Raw genomic sequence first — 23269 nt, forward strand, 5'->3', positions numbered from 1 at the left:
AAAGACTTTTGTTTTTGGGGCAAGAAAACTCACCCCCATCCCACTCCTCTGCCACGTAAGGGCCTTTATTCAACTTGGTAGATTTCTAGAAAATTAAATGTACACAGAATGGAAAGTAAGCCTTCTTTTTTGGTTACTTGCTTGTTTTCATTTTACAAAAAAGAAAAATACCCTAAATTCCAACAGAACCAGAATAGATTCTGTCTGCTTCAGACAATATTGAATTTGTCAGGATCCAATTTTATCCCTGCTTACAGAAATACCATGAACTCCGTAATTTACCACTTCAATCCGTGGATCGACTGACCCCAGGCTTGACCTTAGGCTGACCTTGTTGGGCCATCTCGCTTCCCCCTCCGTTTCCCTCTTCCTCATTCTTCACTGTAGCAGCTGCCCACCCACTGGAGAGCCAGCCACTCCGCAGCCAGGTCCTCAACAGGAGCACAAGCCCTCTGGAGATGCAGCCAACGGGCTGACTCTGCGCCGAACACTGCCTGTGCCGCATGCCGGCCAGGCCCTCGGCCTTCTAGAGGGCACTTTACACAGGCCCTGTAGTACCTCTGCTCCACTGTGGCGAGAGAACCTGCCTTCCTCACTGGGTGGCTGCCCCGCACAGAGGACAGCTATGAGGACGCTGGGCGCCCTCAGCGCCTGCCTTCTACACCACGGGTGTCCACCTAGCCCGCCCCCGTCCCTTTCCGCAGACCACTCCGCGTGGCCGCAGGAACCCGTACCTTTCTTCTTAAGGAACGCTCTCCTGGTGGCGAGTGGGCTCTGGCGGACCCGGGAATTCTGCAGGAACTTCACTGCTGTGGCGATCTGGTGGGGAAGGAAAAGCAGAGAAAGGTAATTTTCCATCAAAGTCCTCTAAGGGTCTCTGTTCAGGTCAACCTTTCTTTCTGAAACGTCGAGGTCTCCGTACTAGGAGACACGTGGCTTCCTGGGGGCCTTGCTGGGGGAGTCTGCCCACCCAGTCCCTTGGCCAGCCTCTCAGACCTGCACCGGCCCACACCGGCCCTCCTGTGCAGGCTGAGTCTTCACAGCCCTCGGCAGCTCAGCCGAGCTCACCCACATCACTCCAGGTGCACGAGGGCCTGTTTCCCGCCTCCACCTGTCTAAACACTCCCTCTCCACGCCCCCACACCAGCACGGCCCTTTCACGGCCTACTCCGATGGAGAAGCGTGCAGCACAGACTGGAGACATAATGATGCTATCTTCTGATATTCAGGCTGCCTGCACAGAGCCCGGCAAAGCACCGTGCGGGTGCCAGTGGAGGGTTGGAGAGCGACAGACCACACAGCCGTTCTCACAGCCCTCTCCGGCAGGAGAGCCGAATTCCTTAGTCTTCCAAGGGGCAAAATTCTGGGTTTCCACGGCTAAAAGCTGATGGATTACCTACCTACCTGTGATAGTGAGTCTTACTTAATGAAATCTGATTTACTAACGACCCAAGCAAAGGGTGGCAGGAAAACCGGGCACCCCCGGCACCCCGTTCACACATGCTCCATCCCAGACACAGAGCCCACGCGAGGCCAACGCCAACCTGCTCCCAGGTAGGAAGAGGGGCCTTTCCGAAGGACTGGCACTTTCCACCTCAGGGAAAGTCAACAGGTACTTCGATTCACTCCTAAGTTGGTGAAAGAAAAAAATCTCTAAGGGGCCAGACGTAAGGAAGTTTTCTCAGATCCTTCAAACTAAAGGTAACAGCTGTGCAGAGATTCAAACAGAAAGTACTGCGACCAGAAATAAAATTCAAGTTGCAAAGTGCCTCCTTCCCCACATTTCACATGAATTCAATCCTGAGACCAGACAGACTTCTCTGGAACAGAAACAAACAGCTAGAGAAACTCCCTGATGCGCTTCCCTGTAACCCCTCCGTGGGAGGCTGAGCCCGGCACGCTCCTTAAAGGAGGAGCTCGTGTCCCCACTTTTCAGAGCTGGGCCCGTCACCCTCAGACCCACCAGTATTCCTGGAGAGCCAAGCACAGCCCACCCGGCCCCCGCCCTGGGTTATAATCTACGCTCCAACACTGCAAGCAGCACCCACCACGACCAGGAAAACACTTGAGGGTCTAGAAGCCCAAAACTGCACACTCACCCCTTCCGCCCCACCCAGATCTCCTCAGGTTGGCACCCAAAATCCAGCAAACATCTACAACACTGGTGTGTTTTACTGAAGGGATGGGACAGGGAAAAAGAGGGGGAAAAAAAGGAAAGGAAAGGGAGTTGGGAAAAGGAGGAAAAGGAGGGAGATGAAGGCAATAGGACAAGAGGAGGTATAACGGAAGTGGGGGCATTAAAAAAAGAAAGGAAGAAGTGGGTGAGAAGGGAAGAGAAAAACGAAAGGAGAGGCCCATGCCCTACAAAGAGAGCGGTGGACAGGCACGCACCACAGGGCCACAGGTAGCGTGGGGTCAACGCCAAGCTGCACGGCTCAGATGGCTCGGGGATAACTGCTCCTCACCTGGAGGAACATGCACCTCCAACACACAGGAAAATGAAAATTACGGTATTCCTGTCATGCAGCACGGGTACCAGGTGTCAGGGCAGTGTGGATGAACAGGTCTTGGGCAGAAGGTGCTAACAGCACAGCTCCTAGCACTTACTTACAGAAACAGAAACCTGTCCTTCCTCCTTCCAAAATTTTCCATGCAGAGAAAGAAAACAGAATCCTACCACTAAAACGCACAGGTTTCACCTTGTGTTTTTAATATAGTCCTTGGTATATGCATTTCTGGTCAGAGAGCAAAGTTCTGATGGGTTTAATGGTGCACTCAATGCAGTGCTTGGCGCATTCCATCAATTTTTTTTTTTTAAAAATTGCATCTCTTATTTCTTTAAATACATTAATCAGCCTAGTGTAGGCAAAACGGATCCATCGGACAATGCAATAAACATGAATTATCATCTATCCAACACGCATAATGGCTTAAAAATACATAATAGCAGGTGTAGTTTAAATGATTAGTTATTACACCTGTGGTGGGTCTGATTCAATTGGGAAAAATCATCTTTAATAGGTTAAAAGGTTTAGATCACCATGCTTTCCTTAAAGTGGCTGCAGAGAGGGGATGATGGAGTGCTCTGTCATTAGTAATTCATTTAAGGAAAACGTGGGGGATATAGCAAAGAACAGCACAAACGAGCGAATCCAATTTAAACATCAGGTAAAGTAGAAAACACCTTTTAAAAAAGCAAGATAAATGAATTTGGAAGGGAGATGAAATTGACGTATTTATTTTAACGGGAATTTGACAAAGTCCCGGCACACTACAAACTTGGAAAAATATGAACAATTTCTTTTAAAGTTTCCATTCACTAATTTCAAGTCATAAAAAATAATACTACCAAACATCTACATAAAGCATTTTTGGGGCTTGTTTATGCTCCTCTTGATCTTTGTCTGAAAACGCAGGCGACAGGCAAATCACATATTTAACAGCACCGACAGCAAAAATATAAAGCACCCGAACTAACAGCCTCCACGGAAGGCGCCAGATAAGATGCCAAGAAGCAGCTCCGAGCAGGCGTGACCACAGCACCTCCCCCCACCCCCATGACGACTCCGGCTACTTTTACTCCTCCCCTCCCGCCCCCTTGAGGACTGGCGCTGCCTGTGGCAGGGGGGATAGCGGCTGTCCAATCCAGAGTTTCGTAGCCTTACGATTCACACATCGATGAGAAAAGGTTCCCCCAAACTCCTCAGCCACAGTGCAAAGATCTTCACACACTAAGCAGCTGGCGGGGTGCTCCGTCTGTGCCTCCCCGGCCTCCGTTGGACACTTTGCATTCAACTGACTTTCCTCTGCAGAGGCCCGACACACACAACACGCTTTTGTTGGACTCGATGATGGGGTGCCTGCGGCCTGTCCTGTGTTATCGTTTGATTTTCTAATTAGAAGATGAATGTGGCTATTCATGGATTATATTTAGTGCCCAACTAAATTACATAAATTCAGGCCAAATCTTCCGCCTCAATGTCAAAGATGTAAAACGGAGGCAGGAACTTTATTGCACATGTTGTGGGAGTGCAGCAAGCCAGGGAAAATTCTGGCACGGAGCTCCCGACGCCGCTGTCGAAGCCATTTGCTATTGAGTCCATGGCAAACACGGAACCGGCCTTCCTCTCCCTCCTCTCGCGCTGAGTCCTTAACAAGTGCACCTGGAGTCACCAGCAGCTAAAGAAGAACTCAGAGGAAAACGGAGGCCAAGTTTCTCACCTCCCCCAGTGCCTCTGACCCTACCTCCCAGTCCCCTACCCCCAAAGAAAAATAAAAGAACTCTCCCACCGCCAGCGCCACAGTTTCAGGGTAAAAATTCCGTCACTTTCACTGCTCATCACTTGAGGCCAGAGGTAAAGCTGAGGCGCAGCGGAGCGAACGCTTGCCTCTGCAACCTTGGGACAATGGTTACACTGGAGTCAGGGCCAGCAACTTGGAGAAAAGGAGGTTTGAGACTAACCTAGATGATTGGCCAACTGAGAGAGATCTGTGTTGAGACCAGGATGTGTAACCGTATAAATCACCAGCATACGGTACTCAGGGGTTACCCGCTAGGAGGCACGTGCTGTGCGATGCGTCATGCAGGGGGAGTGATCCTGGTGAGAACGGGGGTTCCTGCAGCCGGCACTGAGGAGGCGCCTCCTCTGTGCTCTCCGCCGTCCTACAAAGACCTGCGCGTTGTCATCTGCAGAACGCACACCTTCTTCTCTGCACGAGGGGGACGACAGAACGGAGGCTGCCTAACGACGACCCTGGGGCTTGAGGGAGCCGTGGCACTTCACACCTGGCATGTAAACCTGCTGCACTGTCTCCAGCGACACTTACCTGGAACGCCACCAATTCCAGTACTCCTGTGTACTACACACATCTATCTCCTAAAATGTGAGCATTCATTAGCCATTTTAAAATATTAAAAATATTCAAAAATTAATGACATTAACAACCACAGCCAAGTCCTTCTTAACCTAGAGAGATCACAACTAAAAAGCGAAGGAAAGTGACCAATACGCGGCCTGAAACCGCTCCCAGCACCTCCCTGCTCACGTGCACTGCTCAGAAGATTAAACTGCCTGTGAAAGGTTCCTGTGCTCGTACTTTAAAGTGGATACCCAGAATCCTGTTAACACGCGCTAGACCAAAGCCAACCGGAGTTTTAACAAGGACTGGCTTTAAAAGCCAGGCCCTGCTGAGATTGAGAGAGCCCTCTTCAAACAGAAATGCAGCATTTTAGTAAGAAATCAGTACTCTGTCAGGAGTTCCTTGACAAATACGGTCATTGGTGGCACAAGGAAATAGTTGCAAAGCAGCTGTTAATCAGAGAAACACATCGTAGAACGCTGATGCTAGCACTCGTGAAAAAAATGCAAGGGGCTAATTATGAAGCTATATATCTCACTAAAGAGGCCGCGCTCCCTCAGATTCCAGGCAGAGCGCTCTCAGATCCAGGGTCCTAGGACAGCATAATTTTGAATCCTGGCTTTCTGCATCCAGACTCCTATCTGAACTCCCGTTCGGAGCCCTGGGTTCTCCCTTCCTTCTCAATTCTGTCTGCAATCCTGCTAGCTAGGGCACAGGCTGCGGGGCGGGAAGAAAGCAGAGGGAACCACAGCCACGTTCCAGGATGCTGCCAAACGCATCCACAAGGTGACAGATCCCAAAAGCCAGGACAGAAGAGGAGTCTGTGAGCATGCGAGAGAAAGGGCACATCAGAAGCAGCACCCCAAGTCTGTCGGGCGCACACACGTGTGTGCGCCTCAGCGGGGGAGAGCTGCCTCCGGCTGCCAGGACGGAAAGAAAGAACAAAAAGCAGCAGTAGTCGCAGAAGACAGAGAGCACTGTGGGAAACCTCGGGGGAGAAAAGGCGCTTCCAGGCCGCTGCCTGTGCTTGTGAGGTGCGGCTCAGGGAGCCCAGGGGTCTCCAGCCAGGTAAGAGGGGAAAGTGAACACGCAGAGGAAACAGCATCCTCCACAAGGACGAGGAGGAGGAGGCGCCCCGAAACCAGACTGGCGGGAGCGGGGGGAGGGGTGCCACTGCACACTCGCAGCGAAACCACTGGAATGGCAAGAGGGGAATAACCTTGAGGTGGACAAGCCACTCTGGAGCCCACACGCAGAGCCAAAGCGCCCCCTAGCCGGAGCCCGCGGAGGCGCAGGCCGGAGGCGGCCGCTCCGCTAACTCGCACAGCCCAAATTAAGTGTTTTCACTCAGGGAAAATGAAATGTTTTGCAAGATGAAACAGAATGAAAATTGAGGTTTTAGGTAATTACTAGTTGGCATTTACATATCACGGGCTGGTTCAACACCTATTCATTTTCCTCTTTTATTTTCAATTTTTTAAAATTGCTCATTAAAAATGAACAGATGACAGTGACAGGATTTTTTTTGTACTTTCTCCCCTCTCTGAGGGTTACAAAATCAAGAAGTACTTTTACCCCATTTATCTACAATTAACACCACACACACACACACACACACACACACAGAGTATGTTTCATTTACATTAACAGGGGGGGGGGGGGTCAACAAAAGCCAGGAAGTTCAAAAATAAAGACAGGGACTTGCACTTCAGCTGGCCTCCACACCTGGGTACGCTGTGTCCTAGCAAGTGTCCGGCACCCAGGGAGTTAAAGGAAGGAGCCTCTCGCAACTTGGAATTTCCTGGTTTTGCCATTGTGTCCTTCCCATTGTTAATCTGGGTTACAACCCTCCACTCATTAAGCTGTGGGCCCTAATTTCCTTTGTTTTACTTTCCTCTGTCCTTTTGTTTTTCACATTAAAGAAACAAAATACCCTGGTAGAAGTGCACAAGAGTTGACATGATAGAACACAATATATTTTTTAAGGTCTATTGTGTAAATCCGTATTTAGGGAATTTTTAAAGCATACATTATTGACCCCAATCTCTCTTAAAACACTTGATATATGTAGTAAAAAACCTTTATGAAAGTGGTAACTTCACAAACGCAGAATCTACCTATCAAAGTGAATGTCTGCCGTTTAGAATGTTTTCCTTAGCCTTACTTAAAAACACTGCACGAACTGCCCACCAGAATGCCACTGTTTTGCTATTTTATTTCTTCCAGAAACGTCTGTGGAAGTAAAAGGCGCCTTGAAACACCGCTGTACTGTTTCATATCACGCGGCAGTGGTCTAGGGACGTGAGGGTGACTTCCGGGAGGCTCTCAAGTCCGGCTCTCAGTACTTGGGTGCCAGCTCCCAGCCCAGAGAAGCAGAGTCGCGGATGCTGCGGGCGGGCAGCCGCCTGTAACTGCGCCACCGAACGCCGTGGCGAGCACGCGCCGCGGAGGAAATGAAAACCCTGCTCTGGGTTGGGGAGATCAAAGCTGCTTTTCAGGAAAGGTTGAGAAGGAAAAGGATTTTGCTCCTTCGGGGAGAAAGAAAGCAAATTTAAATGCCTTGTCCCCATGCACCCCCACCTGAATTTAGATAGCAGCCCCTCTAATTTTTGATGCAGCCAACAAAGCAGTTACCCAAAGAGGGGAGAAAAAAAGGATGACATTTGCCTTTTCCTTGGCTTTGAAATGGAACTGGCAGCAAACTGTTTGAAGTCCTGTTTAGAGAAGCAGCTGTAATAGCCTCCGTACTGAAAAGAGGAGGAAAATGCCATTATACACGGATCACGGTAGCAGTGACCTCGGCAGAGAAGGCAAACGAGCCGGCTGCAAGGCAGAGAGGGCCGGCTGGCATGCCAGGGACAGAAGTCAACGGCGTCGGTGCCAGAGTCGAGTGGCGAGACTGGGTGCTTGGTCCCAGGGGGCAGCAAGGAAAGGCAAGCAGCTTGATTTCTTAACACGGTCTCTTAACAGAGAGCCCCTGACTGCTCCTCCTTCCAGGTTCCCTTGATTTTATATTTTCAATATTTCTCTAATTTCTCTGCACTGTTAGAGAGGAAGCAGAGAGCACCCGCGCTTCGTGTTGTAAAATTAATGAAGGTGTCAAGCTGTTGAGTTGAATCACTCCAAAGGAATGTAATGACTCAGTGTCCAAGACGCTCCCCAGGAGAAGTGTGAGCTCACCCAGTGACGGTGACGGTGACTCCAGCACACGGGCCCCAGGACCTTCCCGATGGCACACAGCCTGTATTTCCTAGGGTCTTTCTCTCCTCCACTGGCTGAATTTCATGCCTCCTGACAATTACTCCTCGACTCCAGCACCTTCAGACGTTCAGCAGATGTGTCCGGGCCAGATGGGGACTGGGGAAGCTCTTCCCAGTTTTGCACCATTGAGCCAGGCAGCGATTAGGAAGAGCATGAAGAAGGCGTGTTTTGTGGAGTTGCAACCTCAAGCGTCAAGGTCATCACTGGGGTCAGATACCCATTGGTGTCCACCAGGTAGTACAGGGCAGGGTCTCCTCATGAGGGCCTGCACCTTCGACTCTGAGGCAAGAGGAGGGTAAGCTTTGGCCCCCCATCGCCCCACGGGAAGCACAAACAACCCTGTGGGGAGTCATTAAGAACATTCCATAGGAACATGGGACAAAGCCTAAATGTTAACAAACACATTTCAAAACAAAAAGAGAACCAGTCATGGCTTTGAATAGTTCAAATCAAAAGACAGCAAGAAAAGAATTTGTAATGACAAATGTGGACAGCAAAAGGTCACCTTCAGATCCACTGGGAAGCAGAAGAAAGTAAGCAACTGAGACCTGCTAACACCTGAAGGCCAAGTCCCAGCTGCTGCTGCTGGCCTGGGTTACCTCAGGGCCTAAGGGGAAGAATCAAAGTGTAAGTTCCAAAAGTACGATTCATAACAGAGTAAGCGGAGAGGCTTAAAAATCTTAATTTTGGGGCCGGCACTGTGGCTCAGAGGGTTAACACCCTGACCTGAAGCCCCAGCATCCCATATGGGCGCCGGTTCTAGCCCCGGCTGCTCCTCTTCCAATCCAGCTCTCTGCTGTGACCTGGGAGAGCAATAGAGGATGGCCCAAGTCCTTGGGTCCCTGCACCCATGTGGGAGACCCGGAAGAAGCTCCTGGCTTCTGGCTTCAGATCTGAACAGTTCCAGCCGTTGCAGCCAATTGGAGAGTGGACCATCGGATGGAAGACCTCTCTCTTTCTCTCTCTCTGTGTAACTCTCTCAAGTAAAAAATTTAAAAAAAATTTTTTTTTAAATCTTAAAATTTACAGTGAGATAATAGGGACTGGAAGCTACTATTATTATTCAAAGGGCCAAATACAATCAGCTCCTCTCAGAGGAGTCACCCACCTCCCCAAGCCCACAAGGCCCGGCGTGGACGGGAACCGGCCCTCCACTGGGACAGTATGGTCGGTGGCAGTGAGTGGAGTAGCACACGTCTGCCGCACCAGGTTCCGTTTTCTAAGTACAGGTTACCTACACAGGCCACCTCTGCTGCTGGCTTCAGGAGTAACTTGTCCACACAAAGTGTGCGACGCAGAGAAGCAGACAAGCCATGTCTCTGCTGCTCACGAGGAAAGCATCCTAGGTTTTTCAACATCTTCAGAGTAAATGACTATGCCCACTGTCAGATCTGTACCCACAAACCATGGCTTCAGATGCTAGGTGCAAATCTGAAAAAGAAATTCAGTCAAGAGGTTCTCAGCCCTGCAACTCCTCTGAGAAATCTCAACACGGACATTTTCGGCTCAGCAAGGGAGTTCACTGCACACAGATGGACTCCAATGGCAGGCAGCTCTCATGACTCCGAACCATTCTCGGACTTCTCACTGGACACCATAAACGTCCTCCCAAGTAACAACAGCAGCTCCCAATAAGCAAGCAGGTAAAGCTGCCACCTGCAGTGCCTGCATCCCACATGGGCGCTGGTTCTAGTCCCGGCTGCTCCATTTCCGATCCAGCTCTCTGCTATGGCCTGGGAAGACAGCAGAAGATGGCCCATGTCCTTGGGTCCCTGCACCACATGGGAGACCTAAAAGCAGCTCCTGGCTCCCAGCTTTGGATAGGCCTAGCTCTGGCCATTTTGGCCATTTGGGGAGTGAACCAGCAGATGGAAGACTGATCTCTCTCTCTCTCTCTGTCTCCACCTCTGCCTCTCTGTAACTCTGCCTTTCAAATAAATAAATAAATATTAAAAAAAGAAAAGAAAAAGCAAAGGATCCAATAAAGGTGCACTATGTTCCAGTGCCATCTTGGACATGAGCCACTGCGTCTCCCATGGCACGAACTAGGGGAGGAGGGACCCGATGCCATCCACCTGATGCTCTCTCCAACCCTGGCAACCCAGGAGATGCCACATGAGTGTGCAAATTGTCTACAATTAAAATTTACACATTCTCACTATTAAGCAAAATCAGTCGTATTGAGCATCTCTCTTTTTCTCTAAATCAGTGGTAACTCATTTCAAAAGCCAGCTGTCGGGGAGTCAGAGAGAAGCTTCCTTCCTGTCACCTGAAACATATGGGCTACCAGCTCGCTCTGCAGCCTTCCCGGTTCTCCACACCCTGCTCAGAGGGTGCGAGACCTGGAGACCACAGAACCCCTCACCCCAGCGCAGCCTGAGCACCCCTGCTTTCTGCTCATTTTCCTTTCTCTCTGTCTTCCTGCCTGTTTAAACACATGGACACGGAGTTATTAACTTTTACAGGAAAGACAAATAAAATAATGTTGAAGCAAAAACGCAGTGATGTCAGGCTGCGGCTAGCACCATTCATCTGTGGGAATCTGATTAGCGCTGGAGTGGCAGAGCTACCTGGAAAAGTGCTCACAATCAAATAAAAAAATGATACCAAAACATTAACCTGATGGCTAAAAACTCCACATTTAAACAGTTAAAGTAATAAAGGAGCTTTTATTGAGTATTTTTTATATTTCATTATGCCCCAAATTGACGAGGACTCCCGGATACATTTTCTAGACTTTTGGTTCCTCAAATCAAATGCTCTCTTAGACTTTTTTTTTTTTTTAACTAAAAGGAAACAGCATTTCTTGTAAATTTGAATGAAGGGATTAAAGCTGCTTCTGCAATATCAATAGCAGCCCTGAGCGCAAACATGAACAAACACAGCCACAAACAGAAGGCGTTTTTGGTTTATGCACTTTTATTCTGAACCTGCTCAAAAGCCAGCAGGGAAGTTTTCTCTGTTTTGTTTTTAATCTTACACAAACACCAGTATTTCCTCTTATACACATTCTGCTCAAAGCTGGCAGGGAACAGAACTGACAGTGAGGCAGGACTGCGAGGGGGCTGGGACACAAGAAACCGGTGAACCAGACAACGGCAACAGGCACCCCCACGTGCCCGCCCTGTAGAGTAAGGGGCTGCCTGACGGTCTTCAGGAGACCCCAGCCATGCCATCTTATAACTTCCAAGTGATTCCAAGAAGCAGCCTGTGATAACTGGGCTGGGGATAGGGGCTTGGGTCAAGGAGGACCAAGGACAAGATCAAGGACAAGACTCAATTTTTCCAGAGTTCAGCTCTACAAGCTCATACTCAATTTAAAAAAAAAAGGGGGGGGAGAAAACCAACAGCAATCGGTGTTGCCAAGAAATATATTACCAATTCCACATATCGTACACACAGCAGAGTTTCACTCACACTGCTTACCACATATTTTATATACAAGCTTAGTTAGCTAGTGTCCAGATCATAAAGACTCAAAGCTGCAAATGAGAGAGACGAGCTAGCTAAGACAGGGACACTGACAGAACAGAGAGGTGAAAGCAAAAAAACCTACTGGCGAATGTCAAGAGAGGAAAACACGTTATGAAAAGCAAACAAAAAATTCAAAAAGCTTGTTAGTGTGGGGACATTTAGCGTCATTGGAATCATTCAGAGTAGGAGTAAATATACAACACGGCTACATCTCAACAGGCTTTGAAGACAGGGCTACACTTAGCACGCAACATAAACATTTACATCTAGAATGATGACACTGAGTCATCAGGATGAAATTATATTCCAGAGACTTTGCCTAATAAAGCAAGAAAGTATATAATCCATTTTTTATAATCCTCAAAAAGTTTAAAGTGTCTGTTTTGTCTGTTTTCGTACAGCTCTCGATGGCCATCCAGAAAATGTGGCTATCCAGAATGACTCCAGGAGGGTGCCAGAGATGGTGGCTTCCGGAACTGAACAAAAATAGCTTTGATTCAGGTTGGATTAAGAAGCAGGAAGCCGAAGATTAAATAATGAATAGTTGCTGAGTATTCACAGGGTCCTCACAGTACACTAGGCACTTATAAAATCACACAGACCAAGTGAAGACATTGCTTTTGTTGTCACAATCTAAAACAAGGAAAGAGGCCAAGAGCAACCTTGGGTCGCCTAGTCCCACCCATGACCGAGGACTCGCCTCTTCACAACCTTGTGAGGATCCGGAGGCTCCACACGAACGCTTACAGCAAACAGGGACCTCACTCCCTTCAGGGCGCCATCAACTCATTTTCAGGAGTCATTCTTTAAACCAACTTGAAATCCACTTTCTTGGGCCAGCACTGTGGTACAGCAGGTAAAGCCATCACCTGCAGTGCCAGCAGCCCATATGGGCATGGTTCGAGTCCCGGCTGTTCTACTTCCGATCCAGCTCTCTGCTATGGCCTGGGAAAGCAGTGGAAGACAGCTCCTGCATCTGTGTGGCAGATGGGGGAAAAGCTCCTGGTTCCTGGCTTTGGATCAGCCCAGCTCCCGCTACCGTAGCCACTTGGAAAGCGAACCAGCGGATGAAGATCTCTCTCTCTGCCTCTGCCTCTCTGTAACTCGGCCTTTCAAATAAAAAAATAAATCTATTTAAAAAGAAGAAGAAGAAGAGAAAAGAAAAAAGGACATTCATTTTCCTGACCCTTCTATCCATTGGCCCTAGTTCTCGGTAGAAGAACAATACTTACTCATCTGTTTTTTGAAACAAAGCTGGGTGAGGAATTAGGATAGACCTCTGTCACTCGGCCATGGTTGCTACAAATGCATTTCCCTTGCTCTGCCCAGTAACTCAATGAAAACTCTGGTCTCGCTATGTAAGTTTCATGAATTCTCTCTTCGCTTGGGAAGGGCAGCCTTGCCCTTTCTAGGAGAGCCAAGGCTACACCTGTAATGTCAGAACGCATTAGCAATAATAAAGGCCACAGTAATGCAAGAGACGACTTCATACACACGTCATTCCAGGATGGCTAAATTCAATCAAATATGGCAGCGCTTCCTACAACGCTTTGATCACTGGGGCCAGTGTATGTGACGTGGGCCCACTTACTGGAAGCCGCTGGAAACAGAAAGTGAGCGCTCTGCTTTGAGATTGTAATGGACAGGGTTTTTACTATCCCATAAGTGGTTTGGCATCCTTCTTTCCCAGGAATTAGCTAGAAATTCATTTAACATCTAAAGACTACAAATGAAACTTCAGAAGGTTTAAAGTACATAAAGAGAAGAGGAAAGGGGGATGGGACCCTCTTACCTGCGGCTTAAATATGTGATTCTCGTGGACAGAGAAACTCCCATAGGTGGTAACCACGAATCAAAGCCAAAGGTGGCCCAGCCTTAATTCAGCGCAGCTACCGATTTCTTAGTAACTTTCAGAGTCACTTACCTTTCCTGTTTCTACTTCCTCGTCTGTAAAATGGCACTAAGACTGCTTAGAGACTCAACAAAGTGTTACAAGGAATAATTAGTTAGCATTTATACAATACTTTTCATCTTCAAAGTGGGATTATTAGACCATAAAGTAGAGTAGATGTGGTTTGAAAATCTTTTAAAACTCGAAAATAAAGCATGCAAGCAAATTCTGCGGAGCAAAATGGCTACACATCATCTCACAGCAGCCAGAGAGCTTCGGCTGCCACAACCCCCTCTCTGTCCCACGCTGTACTCGCACGTGGAAAAGTGGGAGGAGGTGCAGAGAGAAAAAGGACAAAGAAACAGAGGAAACAGATGCCAGAAAAACGTGAAAAAGAAAGGAGATGCAAAGGGAGAAGGGGCAAGGGGAAGCAGCAAGAATGAAGGGAGAAAAGGCAAACCTTCCCCACTAGAAAAGGAGAGAGGAAGAGAGGGAGATGCAAAACACGTCACGAAGGGAGCAATTTTCCCAATTTCAAAGAAAAAAGGTTAAAAGTAAGAGAAGTTAATTTAGAGAGAGAGAGAGAGAGAGGAAGACAAAGAACAGAGGATAGAAAAAGAGAACACAAAGCTTTCAAGAGTATGTCTGCAAGCCAGAGAGGGGAAGAGATCATTAGCAAGTCCGTAGCGCGTCTATGGTGCTACTGTGTGGATCAATTCATTTAAGGCAGCCCTGTACATTTACAGAAGAGTACCTCTGATATAATAAAGGCTCATAAACACGCAGAAATTGGGTTAGACCCGTTTCGAATTCCTGCCAAACAATGGTTCAGAAAAATGAAGCTCTATTTTAATTAGCTGGGTTCATGAGTGATTCGATAACAGCAGATGCCGTCTGGACGCTTTCAGCTTGATGGGCCCCACATCCATGAACTTAGAGTGGTTTTGATGCGATTAGGTTCTTTCTTTCTGCTCCAACATGCCAGGCCCAAAGACCGGAGCCTACGTGCAGCCCTCATACACTGCTGTATTTATCTACACGTTAATATTTCAGATCATGAAGAGGAGGAAAATGACCCGGTAAGACAGAGAAGTAGTTTTTAGAAGTCATTTGGTAGGTAGCAGAGGATATGCTTACAATGAATTTTTTTTTTCCACTACAGAAAGAAAGTTGGGTGCCTGAAGGAGAAAGCCCTGTAGGAGGCCACCGGTAGAAACGTTTGAAACACAACAGAGCGCACATTTCCAGGCCAGTGTAGCCGCAAAGGATTACTGCGCCTAATGCATCGCCTGACCTGGGACTAAGTGGCCTTCGAAATGTTCTTTGTAATCAGGCATCCTATTCTAAGCCAGATCACCATTCCCGGAGAAGGGCGGGGTGTTTGGGACGGCAACCCTGAAAGTCCAAGCATCCTCACCAGGTGCTTTCAAGCCAGGCACCTGCTGCCCCTCTCCCTTTTAAGCACTCTCTCTTCCAGAGTGTTCTGTTTGCTTTTCCCAAAGCACTCACTGCCCTCTGCTATGACCACTTAGCGCACCACCACCCAGATGCAACAGAGCTGCTAAGGCAAAGCAGCTCCCGGCAGCAGGACGCCCTAACAGGAGGGCCTGATCTGTTAATTATCTGTCAGTGTGTCGCGGCTGGGCTGAGGAGGGAGATTATGCAGAGGGCGTGTTGGGGGGAACTCCGACTAGGTGTGCGTTGCTCTTACTGAAATTCTGCATCAGGCGTCTGGAATTGCTCCCCCTTGTTGGAAGACGCAGACAGAGGGTGGGGACGAGAGGAGAGGGGGTTCAGCCGACTCCTGACAGAAGGGGGGCACCTGAACCCCACCCGTGGTGAGACAGGCACACAGGAACAAACACGCACACCCTCACTTTCTCCTGGAGAGGACAAAAGGGACGTAACGACCTTCACACCATCTCCCCTTCGCGGCCGGCGCTAACAAGCTGAGCACGTAAATCAAGGATGAGGTCCCTGTGCCAGAGCAAGGGATGAGCTCTTCTGTACAGAGCCCAGAGCTGCCGATGGTGGCGCGGGAATCAGCATTTCAGGGCGAGGCTCGGGACGTGGGAATCAGCATTTCAGGGCGAGGCTCGGGACGCGGGAATCATCATTTCAGGGCGAGGCTCGGGACGGCAGGGAGCTCCGTGGCATCAGCTGAAGGCGAAATATGTATGTATCTATTACACACACTGAGGCCTTCTTCTTCCAAAGTTATTTATTTCACAAAACCACTCTGCTAAATGGCAGCTTCAGTCTAATTGGGACTGCCATCTGCATATTGCAAATGTACCAGTGAGAGTCCTGCACTTGCTTCTACTCCACAGTTCACGGCCTCCAGATCTCACCGTTATATGAATACTGCAGGCCGTCCTACATGTAAGGACCAGGGTTCCAACAGGCCCTTCTTTCCTTCCTGGGTCGGGGAAGCAGACCCCTACTCATCCAGCTCTTAACTCTTCCTGCTCCACTCCTGTCCACATCCCAAATTAGCCACGGTGAATTAACAGAGATGCAAACGGCCGTGGACCGAAATAAAGGCTTCTGACAAGAAGCAAAAAGGGCTATCATAAATCAAATAGGAAATTTTGTAAAGAAGTGGGGAGGGGAGGCGGGGGTGAGAGAAAAGGCACCCAGAGCAAAAGGTCAACCTACGAATAATTGAGGAAATGAGAGAGAAAAGGGACAGGTCAGGACTTCCCACAAAGGTCTGAAAATGGCCTGCAACACGGTTCACCCAGAAGTGATTTACGACGGAGGCGGTGCTGGCGCTGGGGGAGAGAAGTCGGGACAAAGATTTTGGAGGCGACACTTGTCCGGGACTTATCTCCCCAGACTGCACCTGAATTAAGTTTCTGCTCCCGGTCCTTTGCTGTTTCAGGAAAGAAGTTGTCTGTTTTTAACACTGCACTCCCCAGGCCCAGAGTCCTCCTTCGAGCTCGCCACGCCACGCCACGCCACGCCATGCCACGCCACGCCCGCCACGGCAGCTCCTTTCTGCCCCCACACACACTGACGGTCTGGGGCTCTCCGCTTAGAGGGTGTGACCTCCACCCAAACAACAAGAAACTCCACAGGTTCAGCTTCCCGGTTAGGAAAAAAAAAAAAAGATAGATAGATAGAATAAATATGAATTTGCAGGGGAATTCTGCCAAAACCTGACCTCCCAAATCTGGCTCAGCCACATTCCTGCCCACAGCCTGTGCTTCTCAGTGCCTCCCTACAGCCCTCAGAATGCAGCTGCACAGACCTCTTAAAATGCAGATTTCCAGCACCTCTAATTACAGGGCTCTCGAGCCAGGATCCTCTAATTAATGAACCTGACTCCTCTCTCTTCAAAGGAAATCTGCATTCGGGATGCATCACAGGCAGGGACTGACCCCACCAGTGCTATCTGCTCTCTCCGTCTGCTCACAACGCACCCCAAGCAGGAGACTGACTGTGGGTGCTCCCCTCCCCTGCTGCCACTGCCCAGTCCAGTGCGTCCCAACCCAGCAGACCCAACTGTGCGGGAAAGGCTGTACAATATGTCCTGAATCTCAGGGGAAGAGAAAGAAGCTTCTCTGAGTGTGAACAGCAAAATCCAAAAAGAATTCAGTTCTCTCTGGTCACAGGCTCCCCAACCTCACGTTCTTCCCTCTGTGGGCACCAGGTAGGAGACGGCCACTGGTCCAGGCTGGACAAGACACAGGGGGAGCAGGCCTGGGCCACGAAAACTCTGGAAAAGAAACCAACACAACAGTCCTGGGAGCAACAGTCATCACAGGCGAAAAATAGAAACGGTAAGAAAGGCCCGGCCGCCGCAGGCAGCACAGGTGGAGAAGAGCTGCGAGGCAAGGCTGCGCGGACAAGGTCGAGAGAAGCCGCGCTCGTGCCAGGGACAACACGCGGACCCCTCGCCCACGTCCATGCCCGTCCTCCCTAAACCAGTCCCTGGCTACTGACTTGCAAAGAACCGGTTTCTCTTCCAGCTGACGTGGGCAGCACAGCCCATGCCTACAACCACTCTCCAGAAGGGGTTATAAACTGGTCTGTAACCATGTCAGCTGAGAGAGCAGGCTGTCTTTGGCCACAAAAAAGACTGGAAATGATCTTGAAATACAGATCAAACGAGGCCTGGGTCAAATCGAGGTGATCCCAGGTAAAGTCAGAGGTAGAAAACTGGAAATCCGGTAAAAGGCTCAGAGATATCTGACAGTAATAAAAACACATTCCATTCCATCGTTCCCACCTCTCTCTCCCTCAAGGGTCCCACAGGAAACTCAGTGGGGCAACAGGTGCATTACTGACCAAATAAGCACACGTCTACAGGGAGAGAAAAGCATCTCAGAATGCGTCCCCAGCAACACACTTTTTGGAGTTTTTCCAGTTTCTCATCTACAATCTGAACCATAAAACAAGGCTGGGGAACAAGCAAAGAGCAAAACTGGGGTCCACAGATGGAGACGAGATGCACACAAATGGCTTCTGAGTCCTCCTAGGGAAGTTTGCAGTGCAGATGTTAAACTTAAATGAGGGCCGGCGCCGCGGCTCACTAGGCTAATCCTCCGCCTTACAGCGCCGGCACACCGGGTTCTAGTCCCGGTCGGGGTGCCGGATTCTGTCCCGGTTGCCCCTCTTCCAGGCCAGCTCTCTGCTGTGGCCCGGGAGTGCAGTGGAGGATGGCCCAGGTGCTTGGGCCCTGCACCCCATGGGAGACCAGGAGAAGCACCTGGCTCCTGCCTTCGGATCAGTGTGGTGCGCCGGCCACGGCCATTGGAGGGTGAACCAACAGAAAAGGAAGACCTTTCTCTCTGTCTCTCTCACTGTCCACTCTGCCTGTCAAAAATAAATAAATAAATAAACAAACAAACAAACAAACAAACTTAAATGAGACCAACTCCATGTTCTGTCAGCAGAGGGGTTTCAACACTCCAGCGAGCTCCTGCTGTTAATGAACACAATTCTGGAAGCATGCAGGGGTGGGGGGAGGTTTTTAACATCAGTCTATCCAATGGTTAAACTCTCAAATCAAAGAAAGGCATGCTCACTGGCCACAGTCTGACTCCACGGTACCTGTCTTGTTTCCTGCGTGGCTACCTGCCATCTTTCTGCCCAACACCCAGGAGCTCACATAGGCATCAGTTCTGCTCTCCCACAGATCTGTTTCCAGCTTGATCAGCTGTTGCAACCAGGACCCACCGACCATGAGTTCCAGGCTGTGACACACAGCCCCATTAGCAGGGGCAAATCACTTCCTGATTCCCAATCACAAGCAGCCAGAGCCGAGTGAAGGAATTTTAAATTTTGGTTTTTCATCCAAGACATTCTTTTTTTTTTTTTGGACAGGCAGAGTGGACAGTGAGAGAGACAGAGAGAGAGAGATAAAGGTCTTCCTTTGCCGTTGGTTCACCCCCGAAGTGGCCGCTATGGCCAACGCTGCGCTGATCCGAAGGCAGGAGACAGGCGCTTCCTCCTGGTCTCCCATGCGGGTGCAGGGCCCAAGCACCTGGGCCATCCTCCACTGCCCTCCCAGGCCACAGCAGAGAGCTGGACTGGAAGAGGAGCAACCGGGACAGAATCTGGCGCCCTGACCGGGACTAGAACCCAGTGTGCCAGCGCCACAGGCGGAGGATTAGCCTATTGAGCCGCAGCGCCGGCCCATCCAAGACATTCTTGTTCATTGTTCTTTGAGTGAAACCATTTGATTTTCTAACAATTAGAAACACCTGACTAGGTGCCAGCGCAGTGGCATAGTGGGTAAAGCTGCCACCTGCAGCACCAGCATCCCATATGGGCACCAGTTCAAGTCCTGGCTGCTCCACTTCTGATCCATTTCCTGCTAATGCGTCTGGGAAAGCAGGAGAAAATCGCCAAAGTCTTTGGGCGCCTGAACCTATGTGAGAAAGCTGGAAGAAGCTCCTGGCTCCTGGCCAGGACCAGACCATCTTCGGCAGTTGCAGCCATTTGGAGCCATTGGGAAGTGAACCAGAGGATAGAAGATTTCTCTCTGTAACTCTGACTTTCAAATAAATAAATAAATCTTTTAAATAAAAGAGAAGAGAGAAGAGAGAAGAGAGAAGAGAGAAGAGAGAAGAGAGAAGAGAGAAGAGAAGAGAAGAGAAGAGAAGAGAAGAGAAGAGAAGAGAAGAGAAGAGAAGAGAAGAGAAGAGAAGAGAAGAGAAAAACACTGAACGAGAAAAAAGAAGTTGAGGACGAAGGTCAGGCAATGCAAAAACAAGGGCTGGGAGTAGCTGAGATCAGGAATGTCCAGGGATTCTTGGCACCGGAGGCCGAACCTGCCGGCCAGGCACTCTCTTTCCAGGGTGTCTCAAGGGGAAAGCACCCATCGATCCTGGGACACACGCGTTCTAGGACCAGCCCCTTACCTCAGAACAGCCGCTGCCTCGAATTCCTGCCTGTGCTTTAATGTTTAAATTATTAAATGCATTAATGTATTTACATTATTCAAGTCTTATGTGCATTTTTCTAAGATAATTTATGTATAAGAGTTTGAATGTCCATGACTGTTAATGTCTACAACCCTTCCTGTTCATTATTGATTCTGGAAGAAAAAAAAAAGTCAGAGTTTTAATGCCTTATTTTTAATGTATTAAGAGTCTGAATAAGTGCATTCTCTTTTTTCTTTTGTAATTTCATAATTTAAGTAGTGCATTTATTAAACTGACACTGTATGAATTGTGGTGAAGCCTGGCACGGCTCCACACTGCCGAGCAGCCTGCTGGAGGAGCGCGCCTGCTCCTACTCCTGCTCCTGTGCATCCAGGCGGCAGCCTCGCTCTCTCGCTCTCTCTCTCTCTCTCTCTCTCTCTCGCTCTTCCCCCTCCACCCCTCCACGAGAGAGGAGAGGTACAGGGGAGCGGCAAGCACTGGCCCAACTCACACTTATTCTGCAAGGAGATTTTCTTCCTCCTTTTCAAGTTCCGGCCCAAAGCAGCTCTCCCTGTTACCCAGGCTACCAGACGCGCTATTCCCTCTTTTTTTAAAAAGAGGGACAGGTTTCTGCTTATCGAAAGTCTTCATCGGAATTCACTGCAGGTTAGACCCAAACAGAGCTTGCAATCAGCACACAATTTTTGAGAACAATAAACATGCTTGAAGCTTAGCACAGCAGAAACAAGCAAACAGAACAACTACTGTTTAAAAGGATCTCAAAATGCAGCCTAACACCTCAAACACAACACATCCAACTTGAGCAGAAAAACTTCTTTCTTTGGAAATCCAGTTTCCCCAGCAGAAAAAAAAATCTTTCTTCCAACTATAGCCAGCAGAGCGACAGTGACACCCAATGGCCTGTGAGTTCAATCCCAACTGAGGGTTCCCCGGTGGCTTTCCCTGGGGATAAGTCAAGTGTGGAGGCTCAAACAATCATCAGTTATCAGCTACTCATTAAGAAGCTGGATGGCTAACGGGGATGTCTGCTGCCAAAACACAGACCACACACATACCCATACGTGGTTACACGCATGTGCACAAATTGCACAGGGCAGCACACATCAATACCGTCTCCTGCAGGTGACCTGAGCTCATCTATACACAGGCACATGCACACACACACTCAGGTGTACAATACATGGGCCGACCAATAGTGCACAAATCAACTCAGGAGTAGGAAAAAGGACGCCAAGAGTTGTTCTGCACTATCTGAGACCCTGACTCTGCCACTTCTCATGGCATATGTAAATAAACACACACGTGGATAATGTGGAAATTTTATCTTATACATTTTCTCCCTTTCTTTTTTCTAGCTTTTCTGGTTTCCTTTTCTTTTTTGGCTACTCATTACCATTCTTTAACTGTTACAATTTATATCAGCATATAATGTTAAATAATTACAGGGAGCAGAGCTCACTCTAGTGAGGATATAAAGGCGCTGTGGGAATCTACAGATTTAAACAAATAACACTCACAGCAGGGGGTGAGCGGATGAATTAGCATTAATATCCTTCCTGGGAGATCCCAGTGCACTGGTACTGCTTAAATACAGATCTTTTCTGTAACAGTCAATATGACAGCTCCCGGCAATACGGCCCTTTTCCCTCTCCCAGTCAATATAGCAGCCAGTGAAAATAGAAACGTCCCTATAGCAATCAATATAGCAGCCAGCTAAAATAAACTCTTCCCTTTTAAGGGCTATATAATAGTCAGCTAAATGGAAGAATTGGCACCCCTGCTGGATAGCTCAGCAGAGAAGCCAAGGAATGAACAGGCCACGAGCACTAAACAATCCTGCTCCTCAGAGAGGCCCTGCCCGGGAGGGACCGCTGTCCATAGGTAGGAAGTCCAGCAGGGTTTGCAAGGGACACTGGACAACTCGTCTAAGTCTCAGAGTAATTACCCACGTCATAAGCAGACTACTGAGGTTTAATTAAAATGGCCAGAAACTCTGGACTCCTCGTTCAGACTGTCAGCAGTAACAGAGGAACATCTGTCTTCAGTGGGAAGTGAGAATATCTTGATCTGAACCCCCACCCCCAGCTCTACTCCCACCTTAGCCCCAAAAGGTTAGAGGATTCAGTTATCAGCCTGCAATTTTCCGTTTTGCAGCATCAGGATAATGACTGTGACAGAATCAGACATCATCCAAGTGTGTAAAAAAAACCACGGCACTGTATGCTGAATGCTACCCAGTATATATATTTTTTAAAACTCACAGCCAACTTGTTAACATTCTGATGACACCATATTTTCCCCCACTCACATCATGGAAAATATTCCCCTTCCTTGGAGGCACACTGAAAGGAAGTGGTAGGGGTTTTTGTCATGGCTTAGGCAGTTGAGCTGTCTGTGATGCTGCCATCCCACATGGGCACAAGTTCAAGTCCCAGCTGCTTCACTTTCCATCCAGTTCTCTGTTGATGCACCTGGGACAGCAGCAGCAGATGACCCAAGTGCTTGGGCCCCTGGCCGCCCACGTGGGAGATCTGGATGAAGCTTCTGGCTCTCAGCTTCAGCCTGGCCCAGCCCCAGCCATCACAGCCATTTGAAGAATGAACCAGCAGATGGAAGATATCTGTCTCTCTCTTGCTTTGTAACTCTGCCTTTTAGATAAATAAACAAATCTTTAACAAACATAAATGGCCGGCGCCGCGGCTCACTAGGCTAATCCTCCGCCTAGCGGCACCGGCACACCAGGTTCTAGTCCCGGTCGGGGCGCCAGATTCTGTCCCGGTTGCCCCTCTTCCAGGCCAGCTCTCTGCTGTGGCCAGGGAGTGCAGTGGAGGATGGCCCAGGTACTTGGGCTCTACACCCCATGGGAGACCAGGAGAAGCACCTGGCTCCTGCCTTTGGATCGGCGCGGTGCGCCGGCCGCAGCGCACCGGCCGCGGCGGCCATTGGAGGGTGAACCAACGGCAAGGGAAGACCTTTCTCTCTGTCTCTCTCTCTCTCACTGTCCACTCTGCCTGTCAAAAAAAAAAAAAAAAAAAAAACAAACATAAATAATTTTGAAAGTACACAGGGCCAGCGATGTGGTGTAGTGGGCAAAGCTGTAGCCTGCAGTGCCAGCATCCCATATGGATGTCAATTAGAGTCCCAGCTGATCTACTTTCAATCCAGCTCCCTGCTAATGCACCTGTGACGGCAGAAAATAATGAACCAAGTGCTTGGGCCCCTGAACCCATCTGGAAGATCCAAAAGAAGGTCCTGACTTAGGCCTGGCTCAGCTCTTACTCTTCCAGCCATTTGGGGAGTGAACCAGTGGACAGAAGCTCTCTCTCTGTCTCCCCTTCTCACTCTCTGTAACTCTGCCTTTCAACTAAATAAATAAATCTTTTAAAAA

The 23269-nt window shown here is 49.0% G+C and overlaps 1 protein-coding gene across 5 annotated transcripts in view; it reads right to left on the reverse strand.

Moving 5' to 3' along the window:
* Window positions 1-23269, reverse strand: part of PEX14 (peroxisomal biogenesis factor 14) — a 153865-nt gene that overhangs the window by 91415 nt on the left and 39181 nt on the right. For all 5 annotated transcript variants that reach the window (XM_070079319.1, XM_070079318.1, XM_051856878.1 and 2 more), the window contains exon 3: window positions 735-819. In XM_070079319.1, coding sequence (XP_069935420.1) covers window positions 735-819 — 85 coding nt within the window. The remainder of the gene's footprint in view (window positions 1-734; window positions 820-23269) is intronic.

Source organism: Oryctolagus cuniculus, chromosome 7 (genome assembly GCF_964237555.1).
Source record: "Oryctolagus cuniculus chromosome 7, mOryCun1.1, whole genome shotgun sequence".
Taxonomy (NCBI): domain Eukaryota; kingdom Metazoa; phylum Chordata; class Mammalia; order Lagomorpha; family Leporidae; genus Oryctolagus; species Oryctolagus cuniculus.